The sequence below is a fragment of the Chaetodon trifascialis genome, chromosome 12 (assembly GCF_039877785.1).
Source record: "Chaetodon trifascialis isolate fChaTrf1 chromosome 12, fChaTrf1.hap1, whole genome shotgun sequence".
Lineage (NCBI taxonomy): Eukaryota > Metazoa > Chordata > Actinopteri > Chaetodontiformes > Chaetodontidae > Chaetodon > Chaetodon trifascialis.
Genome location: NC_092067.1, coordinates 26,733,792 through 26,748,691, shown reverse-complemented (window position 1 = coordinate 26,748,691; position 14,900 = coordinate 26,733,792). Strand labels below are relative to the sequence as shown.

Below are 14,900 nucleotides of genomic sequence, written 5' to 3'. Positions count from 1 at the left end.
AGTACCTTTCTTTGGCACTCCAGGCTTCTCAGCAGGTGGTGAGGGAACAGCAGCAGGCTTCTTCACCTCCTCTGGTTCTTTGAAGATACATTGAAACACATGATAACTCAGAAAACCAAAGAAAACAAGATGATGAAAGGAAAAGACCAAGTCTAATAAAGTACAATGGTCAAACCACATCATAGAAGAATAGTCAACATAAGGACAGTGTCATCAGCAAAGATGGAGATGTTCATTGGAGAGATGTTAGAAATCAGACATCTCTACCTTTGGGAGCAGTAACTTCTTTCTTCTCTGGGACTGAAACTACAGGAACCTTTTCCTCCACTGGCTTTTTGGCCTCTGGTACTTCAAAATTTCAGTCATATTAAGTGATATTTCAGTGAAAGACCAGACAGACAGAATTACATTAAATACACAGAATTATTTTAAAGGTGGAAAAACATGGAAAGTCATGGATGAATTTAATATTAAAACTGGTACATGCCAACATCAGAGGTATGTTGGTACCTTTTGGTGGTGATGGCTCCTTCACAGGTGGTGCTGGCTTCTCGTCAGGCTTTTTCGCAGCTTTGGGAGCTTAAAAAACACCGATTGTGTTAGCGTCACAAGAGAGATGCTGTGTATTTGCAGCTGAAGCAATGAAGCGCAGCAGAAGATAATAAGACAGAAAAACAATAAGCAACTGCCGTCGATAATTTAGTACGTCTGTTGCAAAATCAATAGTAAGAGAGGACAAAACGTGACAGAAAAAGACAAGACAATCAAAGATTTTAGTAGCGGAGGACAAACACAAAGAAGATGGATTTTTTTGCAGGAAAGGGCGCCGAGCTGCAGCACGAAGATGTTCAGGTCTACAATACCTTTTGATGGGATTTCTTCTATCATTTCAACTTTCTTGGTCTCCACTGCCTCCTCAATTGGAACCTTGGCAGCTAGTGGAAAAACACACAGGGATACACCCAAAATCATCATTATCATCAGAAAACATTAACTTTACGATGCCCCATGTTACCACAGCAAAACAAACCAGTTTTCAATTTTAAACAATGACTTACTGCTCGTAACAGCTGGATGAAATCTAATACTTCTATTTAAATAGTTCATGAAGTCTCCACAAAAAGAGTGATTATCTCGAGCATTATTGTGAAAACTCAGTGCTGTATAAAATGTTACAAATATCTACAACTCCATTTCAAAAAAAGTTGGGATGCTGTGTAAAACGTTGATAGAAAACAGAATGTGATGATTTGCAAAACAATGAAAACCAATCTTTAATCAAAAATAGCACAAAGGCAACATATCAAACGTAGACGTACATATGAATTCACACATCAAAGGCAGTTATTTGTGGTTCAGTATGTGGACTGCCGAGGCTAGGGATCAAACCACCGATCTCCTGATTGGTGGACGACTGCTCTACCTCCTTATGCAGCAACATGTTTCAAAAAAGTTGTGACAGTGGCAACAAAAGACTGGAAAAGCTGTGAGATGAAAACACCTGGTAGAACATAAAATACAATGAAGTTTCTCAGTTTCTTTGTGCTATTTTCAATTAAATATGGGCCTTTAGTGTTTTGCAAATCATCACATTCTGTTTCTTTCTATATTTCAAACATTGTCCAACTTTTTTGGAAACACGGTTGTATTAAAAAGCTTAAATAATGTGGTCTACATGTGCGGTTTGACTCACAAAAGAAAACTGTTAAAGTGCCAACTCAAACTTAATATGTGCGTGGTAACCAGTGCACCAATTAGAAGCAGAATCTAATGCAAAGGAAAGTAAGCATGACTAATCATTCATATGCATTTGTGGTAAGAAATTAAAAGTTTAAAAGCAAAAAATGACCAATGACTCAGCATGTAGTTATGGAAACAAGAGAGGTTATTATGGGCTAAATAGAAACAGATAATGTGCGATTATAAGACAAAGAATAGAAAAAAGGGTGAGAGAACAAAACAAACAAGACAACAAGAGCTGAAGGACGTGAATCTCAAAAGTAAAGACAAACATTAAGAGAGAGCCATGTTAAGAGCGGCTCAAACACACAGGTATTAACAGACAGATGACCCATGTCCTCCCTGTGCGTTCTCTGATACCTTTGGTTGTAGACACCTGTTGTGTTACCGTCTCTTCTGTCCAGCTCTGATACTCGACTGAAGGTGTGACGACCACAAAAGTGACAGAAGACAACAAACGTGAGGCAAACAGTTTGTGCTCGGTGGTGAAAACTCATGACGTCATTTCACAGTTTAACAAAGTCGCCGTCTTGTGCTGTAAATTAAATATGACTAAAACAATTGGCTAAAAGTGGATTTTTTTAAAACATACTTCCTGATTTCTTGGATGAATTACTGAACTAACCTTCTGGACACAGACCTAAAAGCTCTCTGTTTGAAGTCACTGTTCACCTTTCCTGTTGGAAAGTGAATCAGACGACCACAAAGAGATGCAAAACAGCTCAAAGGATGCTGTGTGTGGCATCATTCTCTGTCTGTGCCCATGGGCCGGTTGTTTGTCACAGTGCTAACAAAAGAAAAAATTCCACTGCTCAATCATAGATCACATTTAGGAGCTTTAGCAAAGCCAAGAAGAAAATATTCAAAGAGAAACTAAACCCAAACAGATCAGAATTTGGTCTCTATCCAGATCAACAAGACAGAAGACTTAGACTTTGAAACGTCCACACGGCTGGTTAGTGAGTGTGTAATGGAAGAGTTGGAAGATGGGATGAAGGTTAAAAAGTGAAAAAAGAAGAACACAGCCTCAAACATCACACACAAACAAACATGAACACGTAAAATCAATGGGGAAAAGACTTCCAGAGTAAATGCGCACAAGCTTTCTCAAAGGCAATGAAAACATCCTTCACAAAGCAGAGATCAGTCAGACGACTCAACAAAGATGTTATGATGAACGCAAGAGGCAGATTTGGGTAAATTCCCATTCTGAGACACTGACACACTGTCAGCTGTGCTTGAATTAACCTCAATATAAAAAAGTAATGACTTCAATATTATTAGTAATACTGCTTTTTTATTTACTGATATTTGAATCCCTGTCGACAAATATTGAGATTTAAAAGCAAATTTCCTGAAAATAAATCATCTTCATCACAGTGTTTGTTTACTCCTTTTTTGTGATGTACAAAGTAAAAGAAAAGCAAATAAATACTTCTGAATCTGGATTTTTACACTTTTAAATTACATCAGTCTGCTCGTTTCTGATTAAAATCCTCGTTATGTTTAATTTTTGTAAGAATTATTTGATCTGTTTTCCCAGATCTGCTCAGATGGTTTTATGGTGATGGAAAGGATCAAGTTAGCATGACAAAAGAAAGAAATACAACATGTTGTACCTCTCTGCTCCACCTCCACCTCTTCTTCATAGTGATATGAATATTCAGCTGATTCTTGAGAAAACAAAACGTTTATTTTTTGTTTCCGTTATTAACAACAAAGACAGAAGAGTTTTCAATTTATAGTGAGAAACACGGATTAGTTTAACAGTCAGTGAGCTGAGGGATTACAAGTGAATCATTAGTGTTTTTACACTGTTAGTGTAAAATTGAATCGGGGGTTTAGATCTATGACAAATATAATCACTTTAATGTTAAACTGAAGTTAATTTATTTTTGTTAAAATCTTGATGGGTTGGAGGATGTAAAAGGATGAAGTAACACAAGTAAATACCTCTATGTTCTTCTTCATAATGGTAGAATTCAGCAGATTCTTGAAGAGACAAAAAACGTGTAGCTTCGTTATTATCTTAAATCTTACTATTCATAAAATGCTCTTTAAATCCAAGAGTTGGTAGAAATCGACTTTCTGATAAAAAAAGGACTTCAAAGTGAACTGAGCTGCTCTCCTGATTCTGGTCTTACCTTGAATTGCCACTGATGAAGGCACTTCAGGCCTTTGAACTGAGGAGTCTGGCACATCTACAGAATATGGAATATGGTTCATACCAAAACTTTGTTTTAAAGACTCTATCATAATACAACAGTTACTGAAGAACAAACAGGCCTGCATGTACAGTAGTATTAAAGATTATTGTTAACTGTTCTGTAGGAAAAGGAACAGTTTGACATTTTGAAAAATCCTCTTGCTTCCCTGCATTTGTCAGAGTTGGTGGAAGATATAAAATATAGAAAGCAATACGTCGCTAGGATCTGCTACCTTAAAGCCAGCCAACTACAAGCAGCTAACATCATGCTGACTAACTGTTGCTGTGTAACGATGCTACCATGACATGTAACTAGTTAGTCTATATGATACCCAAGTTAACTGATTATATTAGCAGTTTGTGGCAACACCTGCTAGTAGTTCAATGTGCTTCCATTCTAGCCTCTGCTAATTTAGGCTAAACATGTCTTTAGCCTACACCAGGTAGTTACAAGCAGCCACCATAACACTGGATAACAGTTTGCAACTACTGTAACATCAGTTAACTACAAATAGCTAGCTTAATGTAGGCTAACTGATTATAGTTAACATGACATCAGGCAACTGCAAATTGCTAGCATCATAGTTTGTAGCTGTTACGTCAGCCAACTACAAACAGCTAGCATAATGTGGGTTGGCCTATCGTAACAGTACCTTCTTTAACTTGAGCCAGTTAGCATAAACAGATAGTATAATGCAGGCTAAATCTAAATTTTTAAATGTACAGCTTTAGTTTTGTCATGTATGACAAACAGGTTCACATACATAGCAAAACAAAAACATTCAACCAGACAACAAAACATTATTGTTTAGGAGAAAACCCATCTTCACATACTCACAAGAAATAAACAAAGTTAAAAAAAGAATAAACACACCACAAAAAGGGACCAACAGTGTCTTGGATGCGCTTCGTGGCAGTGCTGTGCGGCTAACTGTTCATATGTATAACATCGGCCAGCTAGCATAATGTTTGATGTGCTAACAGTTTGTAGCTGCCCTAACATCAGTCAACTTCAAAATGCTAGCATAATTTTGTATACTCACACTGTCTGTACCTTCCAAACCAAAGAACAGCTGTTAAGATGATGCTGATCATGCTAGCGGCTTGTAGGTGCACTGGCTAGCAGTTTCCCCCAGCTTCCAGTCTCTGTGCTAAGCTACGCTAAACATGTCTTCAGAGATGAAACTGACATCCATCTTATCGGACTTTGGTGAAGAGGAAGAACAAGAGGATTCCCCAAAATGTTGCTGATTAAGGTTTTAAATGGTCTAGAAAATAAAATACTTACCGATGGGCACCATTGCTAATTCAATTTCTGTGAAAAGGGGAAGAGTGAACAACTTGTTAAACACTAAAAGAGACCAAAGCTGAGCAGAAGCATAAAAGGTGCCGCCTGACTAGGAACTGTACCTTTGCCAGACAAATAAAGCTCAGCTGTGCTCTTAGCCTCTCCTCTGGGCTCCAACCTCACAATCACTGAGTACACGCCTACACGGGATTATTAATGAAGAGTTTAACACTCAGTTCATAAAAACAATGTGAAAAAAAATCTGCAGGGCTTTGTGAGGGGCCTTTGGGGCTCGATGGCGCTCTACACACCTTCGTCTTCAATGGTCACATTTCGGATGACCATGAAATGTCTTCGGCCCTCACTTGTGAAGTTGTACTTAGGGCTCTCTCTCAGTTCCCAGGTGTCTTTGTACCATGAAACAATAGCGTTGTCGAAGGACACCTCACACTCAAAGGTGGCCGATTGGCGCTCGTTGACTTCGATGTTGTGGATGCGTTTGGTGAAATGAATTTGTTCAGCTAAAACAGATAAAGACGTGAATGGGTAAACGTGTTTGGCATCACAACTGGGAATGTATGACAATACTTTAATAGTAGGTTTAACTGACACAACATCCAAATGGTTAGAAATGACGCTCAAAGGAATGTTTATGGGATAGTTATGACGACTGGTTGTTGGGGGGAGGATGGATTTGAGTCGAGATGGGCGTAAAACAACAAATGAGATGATGGCGGACGCTTTTGCAAGATAATCCAGGAGATGAGAGGCGTGAAGAATGTTAAGACAGAGGAATTCAAATCCCAGAAGAAAGAGAAAAAAGAGGGTAAAAATCCAAATCTCCAACATTAGTCTCAGAGTTTGATGGGGTAGTCGAAAGAGGTTAGTAAACGTCAGAACATCCACCACGTCTAGAAGGTTGCAGGATTGTTTCCAGGTACAAACCTTCCACCCAGAGGTCGGCCGAGGACTCCAGGTGCTGGTAGCTGCAGGTGTATCTGCCCTGGTCTTCAGGCTTCAGGTCTCTGATCAGAAGCTTCTGAACCTTGTGTTTCACCTCAGACGTGTACCTGCCCTTCATCTCTAATTGCTTGCCATTTTTAAACCAATGAGCCTCTACATTAGGGATGGACAACTGACAAGACAGAGTACACGACTGGCCTTCCTTACCCGATGTGTCCTGCAGATGCTTCTCAACCTCCATCTCTGAAAGACAGGACACATGAAGAAGAAAATGTAGCATCTACTAAGAGGGTTAATGAATGATGTAATCCAGCTGTATTGGTAACATATTAATGACAGGTGTTAAACAGCTGCAGGTTCACAGTATCAGTACTCACCCATGACGGTGAGTTTGGCGCTAGAGATGTGCGGCCCACAGACCACCCGGTAGTTGCCCTGATCGGACGACTGGCACTTCTTGATCTTGAGCAGGTGGCGGTCACCGCTGATGCTGATGTCGTACTTGTCATTGGTGTCCAGTTTCTGGGTTCCTTTGTACCAGGACAGGGTGATCTCTGGGTAGTTGATCTTGATCTCACACTCGAACACTGCCTCATTGTTGGTGAAGACGGACTGATCAGAGATGTCCTTCACCACGGTGACAGGCTGCAGGAAAAACAAGAGAATTAACTCTCTGACGTCCATGTTAGAGACACAAACAGCAGCATTTTTTCTTTGTTAAAGAGCTTCGAACACTTTTTCAATCCTATGCTGGGGTCTTCAAAAACAAATTGATTATCTCTGGTGGTTTGGTTCAATATCAATGTGAAACCTTGGCTCATGTTAACAATAGAAACAGTTGATAACATTTCCTTTGAAAATCAGTCTGTCTGATTAATTGGTCCATTTTGTGCTTTGATTTCTAAAACAACCAGTAAACGTGTCCTGACCTCTGTTCGCTCCATCCTCTTCTGCAGGTCAGCCACCAGTCGGGCCATGTCCTCATCAGACTCTCTGTCTCCACGTTCCAGTTCCTGTCAACAACAAACACATTATTCAACACAACACCTCCAGACACAAACACATCCGACAAGCTGACAGTGGAGAAAGTTACCGGTCTTCCACTTTCTTCAGCTTTCTCCTTCTTCAGCTGCTCGATGGCCTGCAGCAGGCCTCGGTAGTCGGTGATGCCGTACATTCGGGCGTATTTCTCGTACTCCTTAGGGTCCACGTTCCTCAACAGCTCAACAATGTCGATGTCCTTCTCCTCCTGTGGACTCTTCTGCTTTGATGGTGTCCTGAGAACAAGAGTTTAAAAGGTGAGAAATGAACATAAATTTTGAAACAATAAGATTTTTGCCTGTAAGACAACAGAAATCCAACGTCCATAAACTCACTTCTTCAGTTTGGCTCGGAGGTCTCCCTCCAGCTGTGCCGCCTCTCTCTTTTCGTCCACATGCATGTCGGAGCTGCACTCGATCTCTCCGTGCTTGTTGGAGGCTACACACCTGTACTGACCCGAGTCCGACTTGGTCACCTCTCTGATCTCCAGTTTGGCCTCCTGGCCCTTCTGCTCAATGGAGACCCGACCGCCGTGTGTGAGCTGTCTCCACTTCCCCTTCATCCACTTCACGCTGGGGATGGGGTCGCCACCCACCTTGGCGATGAAGGTGGCGGTGCCCTCTGTGGAACAACAGGTTGGGAGTCAGAACAAAACTAGATAATAAATTTCACATTTATTTTCAGCTGAAATGAAACATGTTTGTTGTTAAATTTAGATTCCCAGTCAGTTGCCAGAAGGCTCAAATCTGAGGTTAGTAATTGAGGCTCACTGACTTGTATTGCAAGATGTTCTTTAAAAACCTGAGGGTGTGTTTATAATAGGACAGGGTCCACGTCAAAATAAATATTGACTGAAATTCTAATGAAAACATAACATTTAGACAGGGCAGCACCACAGATGTTTCCTAACAACCAATTTACATACTAACGTGAATACGAAATACATCCTTCCCGCTGGAGAGCTCGGTGAGATGATTTGTGCCTCTATATGAGGATATTATGGATGCAGAAATCATCGGTTTCTGTGTATTATGTACACGTTATGTGCTGTTTGTTTGTTGTGCGTCTCACTCTCTGTGACGTGTGCAGTTTTGGGCTCCTCGATGAAGTACAGATTTTCCAGTTTTTTGGCTGGAGTGGCTGCTGGAGCTTCGACAGGAGCTGGAGCTGCTCCTTGTTTCTCTGCAACACGACAACATACAGCACTTTTCATTTATATTCCCAAACAACAGAACATTTTTCCAAGAAAGATTTACTGTTCAGCTAACATGCAGTCATCAGCAGCCTGAAAATGGGAGAAACTGACATTTGAAAGGGCTTTAATTAAAATGTAAGAATAAAAGTTCCTCTTTAAAAATAGTCAGGTCAGGTGCTCTAACCTTAATCGATTTGCTCACGAGTACTTAGTGCAGTAGGTTTTCACAGGTTTTACCTTTGATGGTGACTTTGGCCTTGCAGAACTCACTGCCGGCGTCATTAGTGGCCTTGCAGAGGTAATCGCCAGCGTCGTGTTTAGAGGCCGGGCTGATCTCCAGACAGGCCGTCCCATCAGAGAAACTGATCTTAGTGCTGCCGGCCGACGTCAGGTCCTTCCTGTCCTTCATCCACTGGATCTTCAGAGGAGGAGACCCGCAGACGTGACACCTGAGGCTCAGCTTCTCGCCCTCGTCCACAGTTACCGGTTTGAGAGGGACGTCGAACACCGGAGGCTTTCTGGCCTCTGCAGGAGAGAGAATGGCAGTTTCCTTTGACTGGTGTCAGTGCTGAGGCTACTGAACTGAACTCAGTCCAAAAATTATCACACACAAACATCTAAGACAGCGATTTGGAGACCACAGCTAAACTGTCCATTATAATTGTCCACAGCAAATTCTGCAAATTGATCTAAAGGGAAAAAAAAGTTTTCCAGTAACTATTACTTTGTATCTTCTGATAGAATAAGAAGAATTAGAAAACAATCTCACAACATGAGCTACATCATGAGAATTATGGGATCCATATCTCATAATTATCTTGTGATTATATAATGATTGTGATCTTATCATTTCCTTATCCTTCCTTATTAGATCCAGAACACATACATTAAAATTTCATCTTGTACAAAAGATCTGATAACTGTAAGATCCAGATCATATTATATCATATCATAACTCCAACATCAACAACTTCTAATTACAAGTAAACTATCAAGTATGATGAGATTTTATGTGTTATTATGAGATATATTAAATATTGATGAGAAGTGGAAGAAAATGAAGTTTAGCTCTGAAATTAATTGTTGTGTATAAAATGACAGTAGTAAAAAAAAAAAGAGCATTTCCCAGAGTTCAAGATGACGTCTTTGAATTGTCTTGTTTTGTCTGACCAACAGTCTAAACCCCAAAGATACTCAGTTTACAGTGATATAAACACACGAAAGCAGGAAATCAAGTCAAACCCACCTGAGATGCCCACAGTGATGTTGCAGGAAGCTCTTCCAGCTTCGTTGGAGGCCTGGCAGGTGTACCTGCCGCTGTCCATCACCTGACTGTTCTTGATGCACAGCACGGCCACATTACTCTTAAAGCTGATATCGTACTTGTCGGAGCTGTGGATCTCCGAGTCGTCTTTGAACCAGCTGACAGACATGGGCTGTGAGCCCGAGACTCGGCCCTCCATCTTCACCAGTTTGCCCTCCATGTCTTCGATCTGCTCTGAGGGCTTTTTGGTGAACACTGGAGGGTTTTTACGCTCTGAAAACAGGAGAAAAAAGTAACGGTGAGGAGAGGAAGTCTGCTTTGTTCACACAAAGAAACGCCCTCAAAGGGCGCTTAAGTGTTAAAGAAGGGAGGGCCGAGATGACATGAGTGTGGCCCGGGTTAAAATACCTTTGACAGTGATATCAGAGGAACAAGAGTCCTTCCCCATGTCATTAGAGGCATGGCAGAAGTATTTCCCAGTGTCGGCTTTATCTGCCTTCAGAATGGTCAGGTGGGGCGTGTTATCCACACAGCTGATCTTATAATTCCCCCCAGAGCGAATATCTTTATGGTCTTTAGACCATGTGACTTTTATGGGAGCAGAGCCGGTCATGTGACACTCAAGCTCAATGCTGTCACCCACGGTCACCTCCTGTGGTGACAACTTCATGTCAAAGACCGGCGGGTATCTTGGTTCTGCAGAGTCCGTGAAGGAGTGTGAGGAAGATAAAACAACAACAACAAATCTTTAGATGGAAATCTTTGAAAGGTTTGGGCATCCAACAGCTTCACACTGTCTGATCATTAATGTCTCAGACTCATTACTTTATTTACCATCTCTCAGCACCTCTGGATTAAACAAAACACACATCACACAGTCTCACGGTACTTTCATTACACACCGAGTGAGTTTCTCAGCCTCGGGGTTGAGACACAACATGAGCCCAAATCAAACACAGGTGATTTCAGGAGATCTGTACAACTGATGCAGATAATGCCTTCACAAAGCAGCGTTAACCTCTGGAAGATTGTTTTCTCTCGTCAGTGTTACTGGATGCATAAACACTGTCCGTCTGTCCACTGTCTGTCTGACTTTCTGTGTAACATCATCTGTGAGAGCATCTTAAATTAGCTGCTTTTGTTGGATAATAGCTTTGGTTTGATGGCAGTGATTTTTAATTAATCAGCCTAAAAAGATCTACAAAGAAGTGATGACAAAGCCTTTCTCTCTTTTCTACTGCTCTCTGTTGAGATGCGTATGTGTGAATTTGATGGCAGCTTTCTTTGTGACGACGCTGTACAGAAAACAAATTCCACAGGGGTCAAAAGATCTGAAGTCACAGGCCAGAACAGGCTGAGAAATTCAGTCTCAGTGTCTCAAACTAAACTGTTTGACATTAAAATCATGAGGTCTGCTGTAAACAGACAGAGCCTGAAACATAACACTGTTTACTTCCTGAAGAATTTAAATCCTGGTCCTTAAATCAGGAGATCGTACAGACCTTGCAGAGTGAGCTTGGCTCTGCAGGAGGCCGAGCCCACGCTGTTGGTGGCCACGCAGGTGTACTCCCCAGAATGCCTCATCTCGCCACAGCTGATCTGTAGCATGGCCGTGTTGTCGTCATACAACATGGAGAACTCATCTCCCTGGCTCAGAGGCTCGCCGTCTTTCAGCCACGACACCTCGATGGGTGACGAACCGGCAACGCGGCACTCGAACCTGACCGGCTGACCCTCGGTCTGCTGCAGGCTGGTGATTTTCTTGGGGAAGGAAGGCGGCGTTTTGGCCTCTGGAGAAGGTGAAGACATGATGGCGAATGGTCAGATTTTGGATAAAAAAGTTATTCATAGTAACCAGCGCTGGAATCTACGATACTAAACTACAACTTAGTAAATAACTACATTATTAGAGATCAGTAGAGATTTCGGAAACAGAAAAAAAACTCTCAGAGGACATGGGTGTATGTGTGGTGGTCTGGAAGGAAAATCAGACGCTCACCTAGCACATTCAGCTTGCAGGTGGAGGAGGCGGAGCCTATCCGGTTCTCTGCCTTGCAGGTGTACTCTCCAATGTCGGCCTTGGTGGCCTTGCTGAGCTTCAGACAGGCGATGCCCTTCGAGTACTCTAACTTACAGGTGGGGCTGGACCTGACTTTGCCGTCTGCCTTGAACCACGACACCTTGATCTCAGGTGTGCCCGCCACCTGACACTTCAGACACACAGCGTCTCCTGCTGTCACCTCCATGGGCTCCAGGGACTCAACGAAGTACGCCGGCTCTGCGGTCACAAAGACAAACTGTTCAAATACAAGAAAACATCTGTGACGCCTGACATCTGCTGGTCAAAGCAGGTACTGCGCACAACTGTCTGCATTTCTGTTTATACATCAGAAGTTTGAGTTTCCTGTTGTTCTTTTGTTTTTATGCCTTTTCAATGTCTCTGAATGTACTGGATTACAATATTCCCCTAATTTCTTAAATGCACTCTGGTAATTATGATCTTTCTTCTGCTTAAGTGCATTCAAAACTGTTGGACTGAATTCTTTCCCTCAGTCTTAATTAACAGAACACAGGTTGACTGCCTGTGCTGCTTCTGGTCTTTTTAAAATCAAGTCTAAGCACATCAGCTTGTAAAACAATAAAAAACAGGCAGAATCAGTTTACAGATTATCAGGAAACAAAAGCTGAACTCACCAAGGATGGACACGGCTGCCTCACACGTGTCCTTTCCAGCATCGTTGGACACTTCGCAGGAGTACTTCCCTGCCGCCTCCTTGTCGTCAGTGCTGAGACACTCCAGGATGCAGGAGCTTTCAGTCGTGGTGATGTTGTATTTGTAAGAAGCAAAGATCTGCTGACCGTCTTTGTACCAGTTCACGCTGATTTTAGGAGTCCCGGTGTAGGTGCACTCCAGCGTTAATGGTTTGCCCTTCTCGACTGACACGTCCTTCAGCTTCTTAGAGAACGCTGCTGGCTCTGAGTGACACAATCAAAGACAATGTTTAGTTTGCGTTAGACTGAGGACATATTCAGAAGACAAATACCAGACTGATTAACATCAGCGTTTGATAAAAAGGTGCATTTTTTGACTTCATTGCCATGGTGTAACAGTACACTGTCATCGCTATTTACTCAGGTTCAGAGGTATTTGTATTTAGCTTGAATATTTAAAATGATTTCACTGCATCGCAGAATGAAATATTGTCCATTTGTTTGACAGCAGCAGCAGATTTTACACAGAAAACTGATAATCATTTTCTAAAACATGATGCATTGTTACAGTTTAAACTACAGGATATAAGTTTGCTGCAATGCATCATTAAAATAAATACAATAAAACAATACGCATTATGCTGCCCAATAAGTACTTTTTGATACTTCAGGGTTTTGGTGGGAATACCTCTATAATTTTACTTCATTGCAAGCTTTTCTTAGGTCAAGTATCTAAATATTTCTTCCACTATGAACATCTGCTCACCCTATAGCAAGCACATATATCAAGCGTTGTGTTGTTCAGGACCAGTTTACGCTCCTAACGGTGCCAAAACAGAGACTTTAAATGATCTGATGATTAAATGATTCCCCGTCAGACTGACCTTTAACAGTGAGATGAACTGGGCTGCTTTCCTTTCCTGCATCATTGATGATCTGACAGGTGTACTCTCCAGCATGAGATCTGTCAACGTTGAATAGCTCCAAAATGACTTGGTTGTCCTTCAGGGAGAAATTACAGCCCTTTCCAGTCAGGATCTCCTTCGTTCCTCTGAACCACTTCAGCTTGAGCGGGGCGCTGCCTTTCACCATAGCTGAGAAAGTCACATTAGAGCCTGGCATTGCTTCCACCGGCTGTGGTGGCACCACGAAAGATGGAGGTTCTGGGTATACACATAAAGTAAGAGCGATCAAACATGGTGGAATCTGATTTAATACATCTATTAAACTATTTAAAGGGCTAGAAGTACTTCAATCTGAATCTGTATTTTTCATCATTTCATTTGACTTTCACTTAATCTGCACAGTCACTTGAAATCTGAATCAATAGCCAAAACTGAAGCAAAGATGCCACACAAACCTGAATAAAGCTAACATTGGCTAAGCAAAGAGGACCTGAGTTTGACCTTTATGAAGCTGTAGCAAGCTGTTTCAACAAAAACCTCACAGATTTTACTGGCAAGTTCTGTGCTGAAGCTAACAACAGACTTTGAGAAATAAACACAAGTAGCATGAAAACTAACTAATCAAACACATAGTAACATAAGAAAGTGCAGCATGCGGTCTCTTCAGTCTGTAGCTCCTGACCTTTCACATCCAGCGAGGCCATGGTTTCACTGGATCCGGCCTTGTTGACAGCTTTACATTTATACATTCCAGAGTCAGACAACTTCAGCGTGGGAACTTTGAGTGTGCAGTTGTTGTCGCTGAAAGAAATCTCGTAATTTGGCCCGCTCTGTATCTCCTCCTCATTATGGTACCATGAGATGGTAAAAGGTGGGGAGCCCGACACTTTGCACTCCATCTCTCCAGCTTGCCCAACGACCGTGTTGCAATCCTTCAACTTCCTTGAAAATGTTGGGGGTATGATCTTATCTGTGAGGGAGGGAAACGGGGAGTTAGTGATGCGTCAGGACAAATACAAATGTAAATGTAAATGTAAATGTACTCTTAGTGATAGGGCCGGCTATGAAACCTCTGTGGTTTCCTGGTACAAGCCAAAATGTGTTGTCTTGTGATTAGACAAAATTCAACATTTGAGAATTTTTGCTTCTGTTGAAAAAGCATGTTCATATTTGTACATTTTCAAATAATACCGAGCCCTTATCAGCAAACTCCAAGTATGAAGACGACACTAACCTAAGACAGTGAGATTGATTTTACTCAGGTCCTTCCCAACCTCGTTCATGATTTCAAACGTATATTCTCCAGAGTCCACTTTCTCAGCAGAGAGCACGTTCAGGCTAGAAATCATCCGAGAAAATGAGATTTTGTACTTCCTCCCGGAGGCCAGCTCAACGCCATCCTTGAACCACTTAGGTGTGAGCTCTGGGGTTCCGCACACTTTGACCTCTAGGGCGGCAATGTCGCCTGCTGTCACGCTCAGAGCATCAGGCTTATCCACTATCTTAGCAGGTTCTGGAATCAACAGAGAAGGAGCAGAAAATGTTTTTAATCAAACCTGCAAGGGAAGGATGAAAAATGCATGAGA

The 14,900-nt window shown here is 41.8% G+C and overlaps 1 protein-coding gene across 1 annotated transcript in view; it reads right to left on the bottom strand.

The window, feature by feature from the left end:
• Window positions 1–14,900, bottom strand: part of ttn.2 (titin, tandem duplicate 2) — a 201,172-nt gene that overhangs the window by 125,609 nt on the left and 60,663 nt on the right. The window contains exons 61-86 of the mRNA XM_070976040.1: window positions 14,549–14,827; window positions 13,997–14,284; window positions 13,294–13,572; window positions 12,392–12,673; window positions 11,697–11,975; window positions 11,200–11,487; window positions 10,106–10,393; window positions 9,680–9,970; window positions 8,671–8,958; window positions 8,310–8,420; window positions 7,574–7,859; window positions 7,291–7,474; window positions 7,127–7,210; window positions 6,575–6,842; window positions 6,180–6,440; window positions 5,546–5,755; window positions 5,357–5,434; window positions 5,235–5,261; window positions 3,885–3,941; window positions 3,694–3,732; window positions 3,360–3,413; window positions 2,101–2,157; window positions 864–935; window positions 511–579; window positions 268–348; window positions 6–77 (exon numbers count right to left, since the gene is read on the bottom strand). Coding sequence (XP_070832141.1) covers window positions 6–77; window positions 268–348; window positions 511–579; window positions 864–935; window positions 2,101–2,157; window positions 3,360–3,413; window positions 3,694–3,732; window positions 3,885–3,941; window positions 5,235–5,261; window positions 5,357–5,434; window positions 5,546–5,755; window positions 6,180–6,440; window positions 6,575–6,842; window positions 7,127–7,210; window positions 7,291–7,474; window positions 7,574–7,859; window positions 8,310–8,420; window positions 8,671–8,958; window positions 9,680–9,970; window positions 10,106–10,393; window positions 11,200–11,487; window positions 11,697–11,975; window positions 12,392–12,673; window positions 13,294–13,572; window positions 13,997–14,284; window positions 14,549–14,827 — 4,572 coding nt within the window. The remainder of the gene's footprint in view (window positions 1–5; window positions 78–267; window positions 349–510; window positions 580–863; window positions 936–2,100; window positions 2,158–3,359; window positions 3,414–3,693; window positions 3,733–3,884; window positions 3,942–5,234; window positions 5,262–5,356; window positions 5,435–5,545; window positions 5,756–6,179; window positions 6,441–6,574; window positions 6,843–7,126; window positions 7,211–7,290; window positions 7,475–7,573; window positions 7,860–8,309; window positions 8,421–8,670; window positions 8,959–9,679; window positions 9,971–10,105; window positions 10,394–11,199; window positions 11,488–11,696; window positions 11,976–12,391; window positions 12,674–13,293; window positions 13,573–13,996; window positions 14,285–14,548; window positions 14,828–14,900) is intronic.